The 20,132-nt window shown below is 50.5% G+C and overlaps 1 protein-coding gene across 1 annotated transcript in view; it reads right to left on the bottom strand.

Annotated features, from left to right (window-relative positions):
* The window catches only part of LOC147091836 (uncharacterized), a 1,030,142-nt gene that overhangs the window by 970,303 nt on the left and 39,707 nt on the right, over positions 1-20,132 (bottom strand). The window contains exon 2 of the mRNA XM_085976902.1: positions 18,257-19,314. Within this exon, the coding sequence (XP_085833028.1) occupies positions 18,257-19,206 (950 nt within the window). The 5' untranslated portion in view covers positions 19,207-19,314. The remainder of the gene's footprint in view (positions 1-18,256; positions 19,315-20,132) is intronic.

Here is a 20,132-nt window from a genome sequence, read left to right as displayed (position 1 = left end):
AGCCAAAGAGCCTTGTGTCCAATGAGGGGAATAAAGGCCCACAGCCTCCCCTGGCCCCGGGCCCTGAACAAGGGACTGGAGAAACTCGCTGCCCTGCGGATCAGACAATCAGCCGGCGCTAGTCCCGCCCCTCGGGCTCTCCGATTGGTTGGAGGACCCGCCGCCAGCTCGCTCCTCCAGCCCCGCCCTGCTCGCTCCCTATTGGTCGGAAGCTCCCGTCAATCATGCCGCGGGCCCGGGTGACGTGTCCCCGAGGAGATCACCTGGACCGTCCAACTGACGCCGCTCGGTCTGGGGCCTCGCGGACTCTCAGGTTTTTCTATTTCTCTTTACTCTCTCCCGATCACCCGCTCCCCCCCACCCCGCGCGATTCTCTGCCCAATCGGAGCGGAGAAAACTCACTTTGCATCACCGATTGCGACTGTGGAACCGACATCAAGGCCTTTCCCCGGAATGCCCCGCGCCAACTCCGTCCGGCAGGATCCGAGTGCGCAGGCGCAGCTCCGAGTGGGGGAGGGGGGTTGGTGTCCTCTGGGCATGTGCTTTACAACCAATGAAGTATTTTTGAAGTGTAGTCACTGTTGTAATGTAGGAAACGCGGCAGCCAATTAGCGCACAGCAGGCTCCCACAAACAGCAATGTGATAATGACCAGATAATCTATCATTTTGTTACATTGATTGAGGGACAAACATTGACTAGGACGCCGGGGATAATTTCCCTGCTCTTTCCCACATTGCAATAGTGACTACACTCCAAAAGTACTTCATTGGTTGTAAAGCACTTCAAGACGTCTGGTGGTCATGAAAGGCACTATATAAATGCAAGCATTTCTTTCTTGAAATAGTGCCATAGGATCGTTGACGTCCACCTGAGAGCGCAGACGGGGCCTCAGTTTAACGTCTCATCAGAAAGATGCCACCTCTGACAGTGCCGCACTCCCTCAGTACTGCACTGCAGTGCCAGCGTAGATTTTTGTGCTCAAATCTCTGGAGTGGGATTTGAGCCCACAACTTTCTGACTCAGAGACGAGAGTGCTACCACCTGAGCCACAGCTGACACGAAAGAAGAAGTAGTTCTGACGAAAGGTCATCGACCTGAAACGTTAACTCTGTTTCTCTCTCCACAGATGCTGCCTGACCTGCTGAGTATTTCCAGCATTTTCTGTTTATATTAAAGAAACGAGGGAGTGATTGCTGACAGGAAGAATGTTGGGTTGTCCTGCGCATGCGCACCTCCCTGGCGGCTGAGGCGAAACACTGACTCGCTCCCACCTGAGCCACGCATGCATACCAGATGTTGCAGCTCCGCATGCATGCCCGATGTTCCAACCGTGGGGTTTTGTGCCCTGAGCATGCGCATTGCGGACCGATCGGAACGGGTGATTGTAGAGCAGGAGAGCGCGGGGGCCATGAGCACATGCGCAGGACTCAGTCAACAGAGCGCATTCTGCAGTGCCGGGGGCTTGTGGGTATTACAGCCACCATTACTGCTGATCCTTTCAAACAACTTGTGCAGCAGCTGGGGCCTGAAAATCAGCTTCACTGCCCCTAGGTTCGGAAAGGGGAAAATTAAACAACAGTTTGCCTCTGATCCTTTTCTGAACTCGATTTACAGGGTTATAGAAGTGGAGCAGTTACAGGCGGGAAGCTCAGACCAAACATCACGTCAAAATCTGAGGGTCGGTCGATTCATCAGGACCTGAATATCATCGGCCTTTGCACATGGAAGAAGAAAGCAGCGATGACAAACCGCACACGTGTTCAGTGTGTAGACACGGATTCAGCCGATCGCGTGACCTGGTGGGACACGTGCAACGTCACACCAGGGAGAAACGGGGTAAAGGTGGGGACAGTGGGAAGGGAGTCAGTTCCCCATCTGCATTGGAAGTTCAACGGCACAGTCACACCAGGGACAGTCCATTCACCTGCTCCGTGTGTGGAAAAGGATTTGTTTGTTCATCCCACCTGCAAACACACCAGCGAGTTCACACTGGGGAGAGACCATTTCAATGTCCTGACTGTGGGAAGAGCTTTAAAAGCCCCGGGCATCTGAAGCGACACCAGCTTGTTCACACTGATGAGAGGCCGTTTACAGGTTCTGACTGTGGGAAGAGCTTTAAAAGCCCCGGGATCTGAAGGGACACCAGTGCCTCCACACTGTGGAGAGGCCATTCACCTGCTCCATGCGTGGGAAGGGATTCTTGCAGTCCTCCACCCCGCAGACACACCAGCTTGTTCACACTGACGTGAGACCCTTTAAATGTTCTTACTGTGGGAAGAGCTTTAAAAGGTCCTGGTAGCTGAAGAGACACAACACCTAAACACTGGGGAGAGGCCGTTCACCTGCTCCGTGTGTGGGAAGGGATTCGCTCAGCCCTCCAACCTGCTGATACACCAGCGAGTTCACACTGACGAGAGACCCTTTAAATGTTCTGACTGTGGGAAAAGCTTTAAAAGCCCTGGGGAGCTGAAGAGACACCGGCTCCTACACGCTGGGGAGAGGCCGTTCACCTGATCCGTGTGTGGGAAGGGATTCGCTCGGTCCTCCAACCTGCTGGCCCATCAGCAAGTTCACACTGGAGAGAACCCCTTTAAATGCTCTGGCTGTGGGAAAAGATTTAAAAGCTCCAGGGAGCTGAAGAGACACCGGCTCCTATACACTGGTGAGAGGCCGTTCACCTGCTCCGTGTGGGGGAAGTGATTCACTCATTCATCTCACCTGCTGATACACCAGCGAGTTCACACTGACGAGAGACCCTTTAAATGTTCTGACTGTGGGAAGAGCTTTAAAATCTCGAAGAGCCTTAAGGGACACCAGCGTGTTCACACTGATCATAGAATCTAATAGCACAGAAGGAGGTGATTCGGCCCATCGTGTCTGTGCCGGCTCTTTGAAAGAGCTGTCCAATTTAGTCCCACACCCCAGCTTTATCCCCAGAACTCTGCAAACTAGTCCTCTTCAAGGACATGTCCAATTACTGTTTGAAAGTTCCTGTGGAACCTGATTCCAGCATCCTTTCAGATGGTGCGTTCCAGATCTTAACAACCCTCTGTGTGAAAACAATTCTCCTCATTTCCCTCTAGTTCTTTTAGCAACTATTTTAAAGCTGTGACCTTTGGTTACCGACCCACTTGCCAGAGTGAACAGTTTCTCCCGACTTGCTCGATCAAAACCCCTCATCATTTTGAACCCCTCTATTAGGTCTCCTCTTAACCTTCTCTGCTCTAAGAGGAACAATCCCAGCTTCTCCAATCTCTCCACATAACTGAAGTCCCTCATCCCTGGTACCATCCTGGTCAACCTCCTCTGCACCCTCTCCAAGGCCTTGACATCCTTCCTAAAGTGTGGTGCCCAGAACTGTACACAAGACTCCAGCTGAGGCCAAAACCCTGCAGCTGTACAACACCCTGGTTAGACCACACCTGGAGTACTGTGAGCAGTTCTGGGCACCACACCTAAGGAAGGATATATTGGCCTTGGAGGGAGTGCAGCGTAGGTTTACCAGGATGATGCCCGGACTTCAAGGATTAAGTTACGAGGAGGGATTACACAAATTAGGGTTGTATTCCCTTGAATTTAGAAGGTTAAGGTGTGATCTGATTGAAGTTTTTAGGATATTAAGGGGAACAGAGGATAGATAGAGAGAATCTATTTCCGCTGGTTGGGGATTCTCGGACTGGGGGCATAGTCTAAAAATTAGAGCCAGACCTTTCAGGAGTGAAATTAGGAAACACTTCTACACACAAAGGGTGGTAGAAGTTTGGAACTCTCTTCCACAAACGGCAATTGATGCGAGATCAATTGTTAATTTTCAATCTGAGATTGATAGGTTTTTGTTACCCAAAGGTATTAAGAGATATGGGCCAAAGGCGGGTGTATGGAGTTAGATTGCAGATCAGCCATGATCACATTGAATGGCAGAACAGGCTCGAGGGACTGAATGGCCTCCTCCTGTCCTATGTTCCTAACTAGTGATTTGTAAAGGTTTAGTGTAACTTCCTTGTTTTTGTATTCAATGGCCCTATTTACAAAGCCAAGTACCCCATATGCTTTCTGAACCGCCTCACCAACTTGCCGTGGCACTTTCAAAGATTTGTGAATATGGACCCCCCAGGTCCCTTTGCTCTGGCACCCCCTCAAAATAGTCCCATTTAGATTATACGGCCTCTCCCTGTTGTTTCTCCCAAAGTGCATCACTTCACACTTATCCTCATTTAATTTCATCTGCCTTGTGTCTGCTCATTTCACAGTCTGTCTCTGTCCTTCTGAAGTCTGCTACTACTATGCTCACTATTTACTACTTTGCCAAGTTTTGTATCATCCGTAAACTTCAAAATTGTACACCTATACCCAATCCAGGTCATTTATATATAACAAGAAAAGCAATGGTCCTAATCCCGACTTCTGGGTGAACCCACTGCATATTTCCCTCCAGTCAGAAAAACATCCCTTAGCACTGCTCACTGTCTCCTATCCCTCAGCCAATTATATACCCAAATTACCATCATCCCTTTAATTTCCTGTGCTTCTATTTTCCGAATAAGTCTCTTATGTGGTACTTTGTCAAATGCCTTTAGAAAGTCCATGTATACAACATTTGCTGCACTACCTTCATCAACCCTCTGTTACTTCATCAAAGAACTCAATCAGGTTCGTCAGACACGATTTACCTTTAACAAATCCATACTGGCTGCCCCTTATTATCCCATGCTTCTCCAAGTGAGAATTAATTTTGACATTGACAATGGTCTCTAGTCGTTCACCCACCACTGACATTAGACTGATTGGCCTGTAGTTACCAGGTTTATCCCTCTCCCCTTTTTTAAACAGGGTGTAACATTTGCAATCCTCCAGTCCTCTGGCACCCCTCCCATATATCTGAGGGAGATTGAAAGATTGTGGTCGGAGCTTCTGCTATCTCCACCCTAGCTTCCCTCAACAACCTAGGATGCATCCCATCCGGACCGGGTGACTTGTTAACTTTGAGTGATGACAACCTATTTAGCACCTCCTTTCTATCCATTTTTATCCAATTTCTCTACTCCCCCCTCCTCTACTGCGACATGAACTTCATCCTCTTCTTTTGCGGAGACAGATGCTAAGTGCTCATTCAGTACCTCAGCCATGCCCTCTGCCTCTGTATGATGTGCTCCTATTTGGTCCCTAATCGGCCCCACCATTCATTTATCTATCCTTTTACTTTTCATATGTTTATAGAAGATTTTTGGGTTCTCTTTTATGTTACCCGCTATTCTTTTCTCATATTCTCTTTGTCCTTATATCCTGTTTCAATTTCCCCTGCACTCTCTGTATTCTCCTGGTTTTTGACTGTATTCTGTACCTGACATTTGTCGTAAACCTCCTTTCTCTGTTTTATTCTAACCTCAATATCCTTTGTCATCGGGAGCTCTAGCTTTGGATGCCCATCTTTCCTCCTTATGGGAATAGGCTTGGTTTGTACCCGAACTATCTCAGCCTTGAAGGCCTGCCATTGGTCATTCACTGTTTTCCTGGACAATCTTTGTTTCCAGTCCACCTGTGCTCGATCCCTTCTCAAATCACTGAAATTGGCTCTCTTCCAGCTGGGTATTTTCACCATTGATTCTTCTTTGTCCCTTTCCATAACTACTTTAAACCCAATGATATTGTGATCACTGTTAACCAGATCCCTCCTGTCCCAGAACCGATGAGAGACCCTTTAAATGTTCTGACTGTGCAAAGAGGTTTCAGAGTTCATCCAACCTGCTGAGTCACCAGCGAGTTCACACAGATCTTCAAAAAAAGGAAGATGTTTTAGAAAGGCTGGCGGCACTAAAAGTTCACAGCCATCTCAGAGTAGTGTCCCTTTAATTACAATCTCGTGGAACAAGAAGAATCGCTGTCCCTTTAACTACCACAAATCCCTGTGTGGAGAAGAGGGGGAGATACAGTCTGTCCCAGTAACTGTCGCAGAACAGAAATAACGACCCTGTCCCATAAGGGCTTGACCCACCCCCACTCCCTGCTTTTCCTCAAGTGTCTCATCCTTAAAATTCTCAGCCTTGTTTTCAAATCCCTCCGTGGCCTCATCCCTCCCTATCTCTGTAATCTCTTCCAGCCTCTACAAACCACCCCCCCGGAGATATTTGCGCTTCTCTAATTCTGCCCTCTTGAGCATCCCCGATTTTAATTGCTCCACCATTGGTGGCCGTGCCTTCAGCTGCCTGGGCCCTAAACCTTTGGAATTCCTTCCCTAAACCTCTCCATCTCTCTACCTCTCTCTCCTTTTTTAAGATGCTCTTTGACCAAGCTTTTGGTTGTCTGCCCTAATATCTCATGTGGCTCGGTGTCAAATTTTGTTTTATAACGCTCCTGTGAAGAGCCTTGGGATGTTTTACTACATTAAAGGCACTTTATAAATACAAGTGGTTGCTGTTTCCTGAAACTAATAATAAATTCCCCAGAGGGAAAAAAACTTGTACTTTTACTCCCAAATATTAGAAACTTTGTTCAACAGAAGCACGGGGGTTTATCTGCTTTTATGGATGAAATTAAAAGGTCTCTATTGAAACCTGAGCCAGTGTGTTGTGAGCCAAAGAGCCTTGTGTCCAATGAGGGGAATAAAGGCCCACAGCCTCCCCTGGCCCCGGGCCCTGAACAAGGGACTGGAGAAACTCGCTGCCCTGCGGATCAGACAACCAGCCGGCGCTAGTCCCGCCCCTCGGGCTCCCCGATTGGTTGGAGGACCCGCCGCCGGCTCGCTCCTCCAGCCCCGCCCCGCTTGCTCCCTATTGGTCGGAAGCTCACGTCAATCAGGCAGTGGGCCCGGGTCACATGTCCCTCACTGGCTTTACAAAGAAAGCCCCGCGCGGTCGCCGGGCAGAGTTGCAGGTCAGTGGGAGCAGGTTCGGGAGGTTAATAAACTGCGGGTAGGTCACGCCTCAGGGTTTATAAAGTTGGAGAATTGTCTCAGGCCCGAATGAGATCCAGCGGCCGAATGTGTTCCGCCGGATGGTAGCGGTGAGGCTTTTTCTCGTTGACAGGCCCGGGTTACCCGCCGCCATCTTGGTGAATGAAAGACAGACCGGTTCTACCTGCAGCAGGGCGCATGCGCGGCCATCTTTGTACAGGAACAGAGAGTGGGCAGGGCTTCAGTGTCCCAGTGACCAGGGGAGACAATCATTGACTCATTGATTTTATTCTCACTCTGCACACAGCAGGTGGAGAACTGAAGGTTTCAGAGTCCCAGTGACCAGGAGAGACAATCATTATCACGTTGATTTTATTCTCACTCTGCACACAGCAGGTGGAGAACTGAACCCAACCAGAGTAGAGGGAGGGGGAAAACTGGGAGTGGAGGAAAGAAATGTTGGAGATGGTGCGATGGGTTTGGATTTCAGCACAGGGAGCAGGGAGAGTGTGTGGGATGGGGATTTACAGCTTTGGGGTTAAAGTGTTATTTTGGTCATATTTCTATATTTGCCATTTTCTGCTCACAGGGCAATCACAGTGCACTGACCAACACCTCAGCTTGTCAGAATAGGGCAGGTGGAACCGAGCCAGAGGCAGCTCTGGGACTTCATCTTCTGAGCATTGGGTTGGGAAACAAGAATTCCATTGTTTATTGGACCCTGGTGAGCACTGACCCCCCCTCCCACAATTTTAATATTTTGATGCATCTGTCTATTTATATGCTAGGAATGTTTTAATTGCTTTCACAGCAAAATGCATTTATTATTAAACCTCCACAGAAGCAACTGTGGTAACAATTGAATAAAACTCAGAGAGTTGTCGGGATCTGGAACGCTCGACGTGAAAAGGTCATGAGCTGATTCCATCAATGATTTTAAAAGGGAGTTGGGCGGGTACTTGAGGATGTGGATCTTACAGGGTTACGGACAACAAGCAGGGATGTGGGACTAAGCACGAGTGCTCTTTCTAAGAGACAGCACAGGCACGATGGGCCGAATGGCCTCCTTCGTGCTGTACTTTTCAATGATTCTATGAAAACTAACAGAACCAAACAAAGAACTGATCTTCCTTGGTTATTGATCATTTCACTAAATTTCAACAGAGTTCTCTAGACACCAACAACAACTTACCTTTAAATAGAGCTTTTAAAACATCTCAAGGCACTTTACAGTAGGGTAATAAGACAATAATCGACACACATACTTTGTTTGTGGTCCAGTGCACTGACACAAAGTTCCTTCACAACTGTAACAATTTTATTGCAGTTGCTGTGAAGGCTGCGCTCGCTCTGCTCATACACCTGGTCTCCAAAGGAGGCAAAACAGGACTAATGCTGCCGAGCTCAGCTCTTTTTGATCAGAAAATATCAACTGTTTCGCCTCACCAGGAAATTCACAAAAGAGGCAGCAGTGCTCATTGGCTGCCCAGGGAAGTCCTATTTAGATTAAACTCCTTCACCCAGAGGGTGCTGAGAATGTGGAACTTGCTGCCACAGGGAGTGGTTGAGGCGAAGAGCATGGATGTATTTAAGGGGAAGCTGGATAAACACATGGGAGAAAGGAATAGAAGGAGATGCTGATAGGGTGAGATGAAGAGAGATGGGAGGAGGCTCGTGTGGAGCATAAAGACCACATGGACCAGTTGGGCCGATTGGCCTGTTTCTGTGCTGTACAATCTGTGTAATTCTATGTACTAAGAGAGGAATGTTCCATAGAAACTAGGGGCTAGATTTTCAGTTGCTAGCGCCAACAGTTAGCGCCTTAAGAGAAGTGATTTTCAGGCGCTATGTGTGTAGCGCCCGTGCGCAGCGCAGTTTGCACCCTGCCCCAAATTAAGTTGCCTGTTAGCACCGGCGCAAAGTTTAGCGCCCGCCCGGATGCGCGCGCAGACAATGACGTCACATCCTCGTGCAACGCCCTTTGGCCGCCCCAATTCCAAACTTCAGTCAGACCGCCCCATTGTGTGGCTGGCGGCCGGAGCGTTTGGAAAAAGGAACGCAACACAACCAGCGCGGGCCCCGGGGGGTGCAAATTAAAGGGGACGTACTCTCCAGTATAAAGGCCAGCCTTTTTTCAGAAAACACTCTTGTGCAACGCATTTCTGGAGACACAACAAGGAGGATAGCTAACTGGTTTCAAGCAGCAAGAGCTCAGGTATTTTTGGACTCAGGCCAGAGCGCTGCAAGTGGCCTTTTGGAAATTTGAGTGTTTGCCAGGATTTGATGGGGGTTGCATGGGGTGCCAACGCGGAGCTGCAGCTCCATGTCCGTAGGGCTCGCAGACGCATTGTGAGAGGGGCAGCCCTGGCTAGAGGCAGAGGGGGCTACAGGTGTTGGCCACGTAGGCCTTACCCAGTCAGGCTATACCGCCAGCAGCGCTCCTACCTAAACATGAGTGCCGCGCGATGTGTTAAAAGGCTCCGATTCCGAAAGGAGGTGATTGCAGAGATCTGCCACCTGCTTCGCCGAGATCTGCGGCCAAAGCTCAGGTGCAGGACGTCTCTGTCGGTGGAAGTGAAGGTGACGGTGGCATTGAACTTCTATGCCACCGGCTCCTTCCAATACGCTGCTGGGGACATAGCAAACATCTCCCAGTACGGCGCGCATCGCTGCATCCGCCAGGTGACCGAAGCACTGTTCAGAAGGAGAAGCCAATTCATCTCCTTCCCCATGGCCCTGGAGAGCCAGCATCAGCGCGTATTGGGATTTTCCAGACTCGGGGAATTCCCCTTGGTGCAGGGCGCCATTGACTGTACGCATGTGGCTTTGCGGGCCCCTCTGGAGCATGGCGAGCAGTATCGCAACAGGAAGGGCTACCATTCTCTGAATGTGCAGCTGGTGTGTGACCACAAGCAGCGCATCATGGCAGTCAATGCCAGCTTCCCAGGCAGCAGCCACGATGCCTTTATCCTGCAGCAGAGTACTGTGCATGACATGTTCCAGGCACAGCCTCCCCCAAGAGGATGGCTACTCGGGGACAAAGGCTATCCTTTGTGCACCTGGCTCATGACCCCGCTCCGCGCGCCCAGGACCGCTGCTGAAGAGGCCTACAACGAGAGCCATCAAACCACCCGCAACATCATCGAGCAAACTATTGGGGTCCTCAAGCAGCGGTTCCGCTGCCTTGATCGCTCCGGAGGAGCTCTCCAGTATTCGCCGGACCGGGTCTCCCAATTTGTGGTGGTTTGCTGCATGCTACACAACCTGGCTATCCGCAGGACTCAGGCACTGCCACCTGACGTTGGAACAGCACCTCAGGAGGAGGAGCAGGAGGAGCATGAGGAGGAGGAGGAGGAGCAGGAGTACGTTCCCAGGAGGGAGCGACCAGGGCCAAGGGCCGCACGACGCCACCTTATTACACGGTACTTCTAAGCCCCCTGTCAGGGAATGGCCAGGGGCCATGAGGGAAGATGAATGCAGCCGCTCCGCAAGCCCTCAGCCGGCGAAGCCAACAAACACTAAGAAGAACAACCATGGAGACTGCATGAATAAAGATAATTATTTATTACACAAAAATGAAAAGCCCTTCCCACATGAATCCCCAAAAACAATAAATGGGCCCCACAAAAAGCCCAACAAACGACTCACTCCCACAAACTGGGGAGGAGTCACTCCACCTTTCTTCAAACCGGGCCTCAACGTCGGCCTAACGCAAAAAATAAGCCCTCCAACAACACAACCATGGGCAAAATAAAGATGGCCACCGCCATATAAAAGGAATGCTGCCCACACCCTCTACTGAGTGGCCCGAGAGGGCGAGACCTTGCCCAGCCTTTTGACTCCCCTGCCCGGCCTGCTGCTCCTTCGCAAGCTCTGCCCAGTGGCTGCTGCGAGGCTGGGGGAAGGCGCCTGAGGCTCAGATGCCCTTCCGCCAGATGCTGCTCGGGGGCGGCCTACACGGCGTTTGGCCCTCGAGGGGCCGTCTGCTGAGTGGCGCACCTGAGCCTGGCCACCATCAGCTGCAGCCGCTTGCCCTTGACGCCCCAGTGGGGGAATGGCGGCGACAGATGGCGCAATGTGGGCCAGCTGGTGTCTGGGATGCGCTGGCTGGTGCTGTGGTGCGGTGGCACTCGTCCGGGCCCACACTGCAGGATCCGCAACAATCAGCCGAGGGGCGGCTTGCTGGGATGGTCCAGCGCGGCGGCTGCGCTGGTGATGCCTGCCTGAGACAGCGCGTGTGGCAGCAGTGAGTGCCCCTGTTGTCCTGGTGTGCGCCCGCATCACATCCGCCAGGGTCTTGACGGCATCAGTCAGCATGCCGCCACTCGCGGCAGTTGCTGCCCCGAACTCGCGCACACTGGTCGCCAGCGACTCGATGGCCTCAGGCATGTGCCCCACCACGCTCATGAGCTCCGTGTGGCGCCGGTCCAAAGCCTCGGCCATCTTATCCAGCTTCCGCACCTCCTCCGAGGTGAAGGTGTCCGGACTGGAGTCGCGACTCTCCCGCTGGGGAGGAGGGGGCCGAACTAGGGGACCCTTGTCACGTTGGTGGCGGCGAGTGTGCCGATCAGCAGCACTCCCCTCTGATCCTTCCCCCCTTTGGGGGGAAGGCCGCGGGCCACGCGCACGGCTCCTGGGTGGCTGGACGCCACTGGTCCCAGAAGCTGCATTGCCCTGCGACAGTTCCTCCAGGCACTCGTCCAGTGAGGAGGTGTCAAGCATTTCCTCCTCTCCTGTGGGACGTGACTGTTCCCCCGATGGTCCGGCTTGCTCCTCCTCCTCCTCCTGCTCGGAGGTGCTGTCACTGGCAGCTTCAGGGTCCTGGTCGTCACCAGCTGAAAGCAGAAATGCACAAGAGTAGCTTCAGAGTGAGGAGACGGCGTCAGCGAGGGAGTTAGGACTGGTGGCATTCAGCGCATTGGTGGGACAGTGGCAAAGGAGGTAGCTCGGATGGGCCAGTGCGACGCGAGAGGGCCAAAAGGTGAGGTCCTTACCATTGCCGGGCAGTGGAGGGTCGGCTACTCCGCACGCTGTGGGGACGATCACACGGGCTCCCATGAGCACACACACGCGCTCCTCCAGCCGAGTGAGCTTCTGCAGCTTGGCGCGGCCACCCCTGGCATGGGCCTGGCGATTAAAGGCTACTTTAGCCTGCAAGAAAAAGGACGGGCTGTAAGTGCGCAGTGTAGCCCTGATGTAGTGTGCACTGCCTCCCATGGTGGAATAGCTTGGCCAGAGTGAAGCCCTGATGTAGTGTGCACAGCCTCCCATGGTGGAATAGCTTGGCCAGAATGAAGCCCTAATGTAGCGCCTCACCTCCAAAGCTGTGACCATTATGTCCAGATCACCCTCTGAGAAGCGCAGGGCATGCTGACGGGCCTTCTCTGGCGTTGCCATGACTCCCTGGGGCTGAGCAGCAGTGTTGAGGCCTCTTTGCAAGGCTGCAGTGTGCAGGGCGTGGCAGCAGACCAATTCGTCCCTTCCCCCTTTAAGAGCTGGTCGGCGCCACGGGGTCTGCTGTCAGTCCAAAAATGACCGCACCCACGCTGCGCCCCGCCTGGGCGCTATCCTTCTGGACCGCCGGCATAGCACCTAAAGATAGTAGTGGAACGCCTCTTTTAGCGCTCCACCAACCTCTTAGGGCAAAGCCACTGAATTTCCGGCAACGGGGCGCTACTTTGGGGCGGGCGCTAACTTCGGGTGGGCGCTAAGGTTAGCGCCCCAAAACTGCCTATACTGAAAATCTAGCCCTCGAATTATCTGTTCCGAATTTAATCCTGAACTTACAGTGATGTCTTTTGTAAACTGCTTTTACAGGGAATATCATCGGCCTTTGAATGTGGAAGGAGAAATGTTTGCCTGTTCTGTCTGTGGATAAAGATTTCAAAGATCGGTGTGACTGGAAAAGCATTGAGACACACACACCCGAGTGAGAGTGTTCCAGTGCACTGACTGTGGAAAGAGCTTTAACCAGTTACACAGTCTGAAAAAACATCGCACCGTTCACAGCGGGGAGAAACCGTACACGTGTTGTGTGCGTGGATGAGGCTTCAACTGATTGTCCAACCTGGAGAGACACAAGGACACCCACACCACGGAGAAACTGTGGGAATGTGGGGACTGTGGGAAGGGATTTAGCTCCCCGTCCCAGCTGGAAACTCATCGATGCAGTCACACCGGGGAGAGGCTGTTCACCTGCTCCAAGTGTGGGAAGGGATTTAGTCAGTCATCCCACCTTCTGACACACCAGCGACTTCACACTGAGGAGAGACCATTCAGTTGCTCTCACTGTGGGAAGAGGTTCAGGCAGTCATCTCACCTCATTGAGCACCAGTGCATTCACACTGGGGAGAGGCCATTCACCTGCCCCGTGTGTGAGAAGGGATTCACTAATTCCTCTGACCTTCTGAGACAACAGCGCATTCACACTGGGGAGAAGCCATTCACATGCTCCGTGTGTGGGAAGGGATTCAATCAGTCATCCAACCAGCTGACACACCAGCGAGCTCACACTGGGGTGAGGCCGTTCACCTTCTCCATGTGTGGGAAGGGATTCACTCATTCATCCAACCTGCTGACACACCAGCGAGTTCACACCGTGGAGAGGCCGTTCACCTGCTCAGTATGTGAGAAGGGATTCAATCAGTCATGCAACCTGCTGAGACACCAGCAAGTTCACAAGTGACTGCAGCGGTTCGATTCTGCTGTTAATCACATCCAGGACTGAACCATGTTCATTCTGACAGTTGGGGTTTGTTTCTGCTGATGTTAATAACCCCTATAACTGGGCTGGATTTTAATATTCTGGATATATAGCTGATTGAGTTGTCGGGGCCGCAGTGTCCCTTTAAGTACTGCTGTCTGAACTTTCCCCTTAATTTCTGATGAGTGTTCCTGAAATATTTTACAATAAAATTATGAACTTATACTTCAATCGTATATTAATCTTTGCTATAAAATCTACAATTCATTGTCTGAAAGATTCCATTGATTATCATCTCCAATTAGAAAGTGCTGATTAATCCTCGCTGACAACTCTTACTCACTTGCACATTACACACAGTGGCACCTCCATTATCCACCAGAAAGAAGGGGAATGGGAATTGGTGGAGAATCGAGAGTCCCCAAATGTTGCCCCTGCCATCTGGTACAGCAATCCCCTCGGCACGGGAATAGAGACAAGTCCAGTTATAGTGACGGGATGAGTTAAAGTTATTTACTCAGACGGGCAGAAGGTGGGAAGTGGTGTTCCACGGGGATTGGTGCTGGGACCACTGTTGTTCACCATTTACATGAATGATTTGGGCTTGGGAATCAGAAGTACAATTTCAAAATTTGCTGATGACACTAAATTGGGGGGTGTAGTTAATACTGAGGAAGACTGCGATAGCATCCTTGTAGAATTATTCAGTTGTGTTCAGTAAATAGCACCATCTTTTAATTTGCTTTGACTGATCACATCACTATATAGTTATGTGAAAAACAGAAATCATTAAAAGCTCCCAATTTCAGAATTGTTAGATTCAAACTCAACTTCTTCCAAGTACAATCTAACATTTCCAAAATTGTAATGGATGTAGGTGAGATATTAGAACTGTTGTCTAACACAATCCAAACACAGTGACACACAGACGGATGGGCAGGTGCAGCTTCACAGCGAATCCTTTCAAGCCTCAGTAAAAAGTGGCAGACTGGCAATCCATTGTTCACTAATGGAGTTGTGATCTTTGTAAATTAAGAAATGGAAATGTGTCAAAGAGTTGATTAACAGAGTGGGGCATCATCTTCCTTTGATTTCTATTTCTGACACCAGGCAACAGAAAAAGGTCATTACAACACGACATAGACTCTTCAGGTGTGAGACATCAGACTTCAGAACAACATGTCTGCCAGCTCAGCCACAAACCTCAGTACAATCAACCTTTCAGCAGCTGCAGCCCTGATTAAAGAACTAGTAGTTTAACATGTCTAATAGAGCTTTTGTATCAAAATAGAAGAAATGTATTTGTGACACACACACAATTAATAATTAAATCAAAATGTGATTGTGAGGATCGATTTTCGCCTCTTGATACCTTCCGTGTCCAGCGGTCGAGGAAGGTATCAAGTGAACCGGTGGACACCGCCTGCTCCCTCTCCAGGGCCACCAGGGCAGGGACAAGACCATGGGAGAGAGGCAGGCAGCTAGAGTGACCCCATGGGCCCCACCCATCCTGGGCCTACAAATTGCTTTTTTCGCCAGGCCCAAGAGCAGGTCCAGGAGAAGATCCTCCCACTTACCCACCACCACTCCGCACCGGGCGGCCAAAGATTAGGAGCGTGGGGCTAAATTGTAACCAAGAGTTGAGGAGCAGCCCCTTCAGGTAACTATCCAGGGGCTGTAACCTCTCACACTGAATATGTACACAGCCCATGGACTCCTCTCGGCCACAGAAACCACATCTGGCCTTGGAGTCCAGAAAGGAGCTAAAAACTGTTGCACACGACAGCTCCCTGCAACAGTCTCCACCCCAGATCCCCAATGGTGCTGGGAAGGACTCCCGCATAGAGAGCACTCCATTGGGGACCCTCGCCTCTGTCAGACAGCAAGATGACCTGCCAGTCTGATTGAGATTGGGCAATAAACAAAATTAATCAATAAATGACACAGAAACCTAAGTCCCCGGGTCCTCAGCCCTGGTGTGAAGTACGCTGGCCACCAATTTTCCGCTACTAACTCGCACCTCAGGCCCCGCCCAGTCTGGTTTAATTACTAAATGTTTTCTAACTCGGGTTCAGGCCTGTCATTCTGAGGGAAACAAGGCCTCATTTATTGGTGTGTCCCACCCGAGCGGCTGTTAATGGCTTTAATAAACTGGCAGCAAGGTTTTTTTTAAAAGGTGGGAAGAGGTGAAAAACGCAACTAGCGATGCCTCAAAACTCACGGACAGAGAAATCCACTTCATCAGCGCCCCTGCCACAGGACTCAATATTCACCCCCTCCACCACTGGTGCACTGTGTCTGCAGTATGTACGGTCTACAAGATGACCACGGTCAGGCCGTGTGGAGTCAAGGGCCAGGCAGCAGAATGGATGGAAAGATCACAACAAACTTCCCTTAACTCCAACCCTCTGATTTCTGATTTGTAGCCAGCTTTCCATCCATTCTGCTGCCTGGCCCTTCCCTCCACACAGCCTGACCTTGGTCATCTTGTCGATCTTACATACTGTTATGGATAGCAAGCTGGTCACAAAATAGAAAAGAGAGAGTAGGGGTTAAGAATAGCTACTCAGACTGGCAAAAGGTGGGAAGTGGTGTTCCACAGGAATCGGCGCTGGGATCACTATTGTTCACCATTTACATAAACGATTTGAACGCGTGAATCAGAAGAACAATTTCAAAGTTTGTCGATAACACCAAATTGGGAGGTAGAGTTAATACTGAGGAAGACAAAATGCAAGAAGACATTAATACATTTCAGAATGGGCATGTAATTGGCAAATGAATTTCACTGTAGATAAATTTGAGGTGCTGTGCTAATGAATTTCACTATAGATCTGTGTGAGGTGGTGTGTTAATGAATTTCATTGTAGATCAGTGTGAGTGTTGTGTTAATGAATTTCACTATCGATCAGTGTGAGGTGGTGTGTTAATGAATTTCACTATAGATCAGTGTGATGTGGTGTGTTAATGAATTTCACTGTAGATCAGTGTGAGGTGTGTTAATGAATTTCACTATAGATCAGTGTGAGGTGGTGTGTTAATGAATTTCACTATAGATCAGTGTGATGTGGTGTGTTAATGAATTTCACTGTAGATCAGTGTGAGGTGGTGTGTTAATGAATGTCACGATAGATCAGTGTGAGGTGGTGTGTTAATGAATGTCACTATGGATCAGTGTGAGGCAGTGTGTTAATGAATTTCACTGCAGATCAGTGTGAGCGGGTGTGTTAATGAATTTCACTGTAAATCAGTGTGAGGTGGTGTGTTAATGAATGCACTATAGATCAGTGTGAGGTGGTGTGTTAATGAATTTCACTATGGATCAGTGTGAGGCGGTGTGTTAATGAATTTCACTGCAGATCAGTGTGAGCGGGTGTGTTAATGAATTTCACTATAGGTCAGTGTGAGGTGGTGTGTTTTGGTGGGAAGAATAAGGAGGCCACTCACTACTTGGACAAGGGGGTGAAATTGGGTCGCTTTGTGCTTCCCGCGATATTCAGTGGGAGGTTAGCGGTGTAGCCGGTACTGCACCGCCGGCAATGACATCATCGCCAAGCGCAGCACCCTGGCTGCAACCTTGGGTTACGACCCCTGACCTATCACCGGACGATATGTCCGACAGGGTCAGGGGTCATTTCTGCAGCCGCGGCGATGCCACTTAAAGGGCAGGTGTCGGGCGGCAACTTTTTATTTTGGCCGACTGCCAGCACCTGCCCCCTTCCCCTTTCTTCTTCGGGGTGTCGGCCACAATCGCACAGCCCGGCGCTCCTCTTGATCTGACACCCCACTCCCCGGTGGTCCAGCAGGGCCCAGGTGTGCGCAGTGCTGCACCCTTCCCCTTTAATCAGGGAGGGAGGTCTGCTATGGCATGGTGCTACGTGCCGACGGGCATGGCGCTGTGACATGAAGCACCGTGAAATTCACTGGTAGCGCCTCAAGCGGGAGGGGAGCACTTCCAGTAGCGCCCTGCCTCCTGCCTGGGGCGCTACCACTGAATTTAATGCTCAGGGGCGCTAACTTTTTCAGGGCGCTAAAATTAGCCCCAGTGACGTTAGCGACCCAAAGGGGGCATCACCGAATTTCCCCCTAAGAGTCTAAATGGGCTGGAGGAGCAGAGGGATCCAGGGATACAGATACACAAATCACTAAAAGTAGCAACACAGGTTAATAAGGCCATTAAAATAAAAGCACTGGGGTACATTCCTAAAGGAACATTCTGTTCCGTGCCTAGGAGCTCTGAACCATGGCAGAGTGTAGCTGGGACACGTTTCTCACACGCCTCGAGATTAACCCACACGGCAACTTTGCTGTCAGTGAAGAGAGACAAGAAAAACCAAAGTGCCGTTTGCCCCTCTCAGTGTGGCCCTGAAGGACTGTGTCCAGGCTGGAGTTCTGTTCCCACCACACGATCCTCCCCTAGATTGTCCATTGAGCCCCAGCCAGGTGATGCTAAACACTCAGGTGGGAAAGAAGAAAATCTACAATAATGTGTTTAAAACAAAGCTGGTTTATTTGACATCTATCCAGAATATTAAACTCCAGCCCAGTTACAGGGGTTATTAACATCAGCAGAAACAAACCCCAACTGTCAGAATGAACATGGTTCAGTCCTGGATGTGATTAACAGCAGCAATAACAGCAGAATCCAACCCCTGCAGTCACTTGTGAACTCGCTGGTGTGTCAGCAGGTTGGATGACTGAGTGAATCCTTTCCCACACTCGGAGCAGGTGAACGGCCTCTCCCCAGTGTGAACTCGCTGGTGATTCAGCAGGTTGGATGAATTAGTGAATCCCTTCCCACACTCAGAGCAGGTGAATGGCCTCTCCCCAGTGTGAACATGCTGATGATTCATCAGGTTGGATGACTGAGTGAATCCCTTCCCACACTCAGAGCAGGTGAACGGTCTCTCCCCAGTGTGAACTCGCTGATGATTCAGCAGGTCAGATGACTGAGTGAATCCCTTCCCACACTCAGAGCAGGTGAACGGCCTCTCCCCAGTGTGAACTCGCTGGTGTGTCAGTAGGTGGGATAACCGAGTGAATCCCTTCCCACACTCAGAGCAGGTGAACGGCCTCTCCCCAGTGTGAATACGCTGGTGTCTCAGTAGGTGGGATGACTGAGTGAATCCCTTCCCACACTCAGTGCAGGTGAACGGCCTCTCTCCAGTGTGAACACGCTGGTGTGTCAGTAGGTGAGATGAATTAGTGAATCCCTTCCCACACTCAGAGCAGGTGAACGGTTTCTCTCCAGTGTGAACTCGCTGGTGATTCAGCAGGCTGGATGAATTAGTGAATCCCTTCCCACACTCAAAGCAGGTGAACGGTCTCTCCCCGGTGTGAACACGCTGGTGTGTCTGAAGGTCAGATGACTGAGTGAATCCCTTCCCACACTCAGAACAGGTGAATGGCCTCTCCCCAGTGTGAACTCGCTGGTGTGTCAGCAGGCTGGATGACTGAGTGAATCCCTTCCCACACTCAGAACAGGTGAATGGCCTCTCCCCGGTGTGAATGCGCTTGTGTCTCGATAGGCCAGAGGGTTGGCTGAAGCCTCGTCCACACACAGAACACGTGTACGGTTTCTCCCCGCTGTGAATGGTGCTTTTTGCTTCCATGTTCAGAGGCCGGTGAGATTCAGATCTGGCGAGTCGAGTGACTCTGTCAGATCTTGAAGTGATGTTTGGTTTGAGCTTACTGTCTGTAAATCCTCCCCTTCCAGTGCCCTGTAAAATTAATATAAAACAGGGAGCGTGAGACAACCCACAGGAAAACAAAGGCAGGTTGTGAAATTGAGCTCAATGAATCTCGTCAATTGTGGGGCCGGCACTAGAAAAAAGTGACCATGAAAGCTGGCGGATTTTCATAAAAATCCAACTGGTTCACTGATGTCCTTCAGGAAGGGAATCCGCCACCTGGTCTGGGCCTACACACAACTCTGGTCTCTATGGGAGGAGAGAGAGAGAGAGAGAGAGGTGGGAGGGGGCGAAGGAAAGGAACTTTATACATCTGCAACTCAACCAGAACTTTGATAGAACCTCCAAAACCCGCAACCTCTACCACCTAGAAGGACAAGGGCAGCTGTTGTATGGGAGCACCATCACATCCAAGTTCCCCTCCAAGTCACACATCATCCTGACTCAGATATATTCATCGTTGCTGGGTCATAATCCTGGAACTCCTTACCAAACAACATTGTGGGAATACCTTCACCACACGGACTGCAGTAGTTCAAGAAGGCGACTCACCACCCCCTTCTCAACGGGAAACTGGGGATTGGCAATATTTGCTGCTCTTGCGAGCTACGCCCACATCCAAAGAATGAATTAAAACAAATCTGTAGATGTAAACTGGATTAAAAGCCTGTACAGAAATACTTGTTCCTAAAAGAATACTCTTTTACATTGTACGGACAGTGTCCATGTAACAACCTAATCTCCCCTAGAATCCACCTCCCTTGACAGTCTCACATTGGAAATTGTTGGGTCCTCCTGGGGTCAGAAGTACTGGGGGTTAAACCCAACACCTTCTCCTCCATCTCCAC

The sequence above is a fragment of the Somniosus microcephalus genome, unplaced genomic scaffold (assembly GCF_052327205.1).
Source record: "Somniosus microcephalus isolate GS21.2 unplaced genomic scaffold, FLI_Smic_1.0 unresolved_chr3, whole genome shotgun sequence".
NCBI lineage: Eukaryota > Metazoa > Chordata > Chondrichthyes > Squaliformes > Somniosidae > Somniosus > Somniosus microcephalus.
Note: the sequence above shows the minus strand (reverse complement) of the source record. Positions and strands in the feature narration are given on the sequence as shown.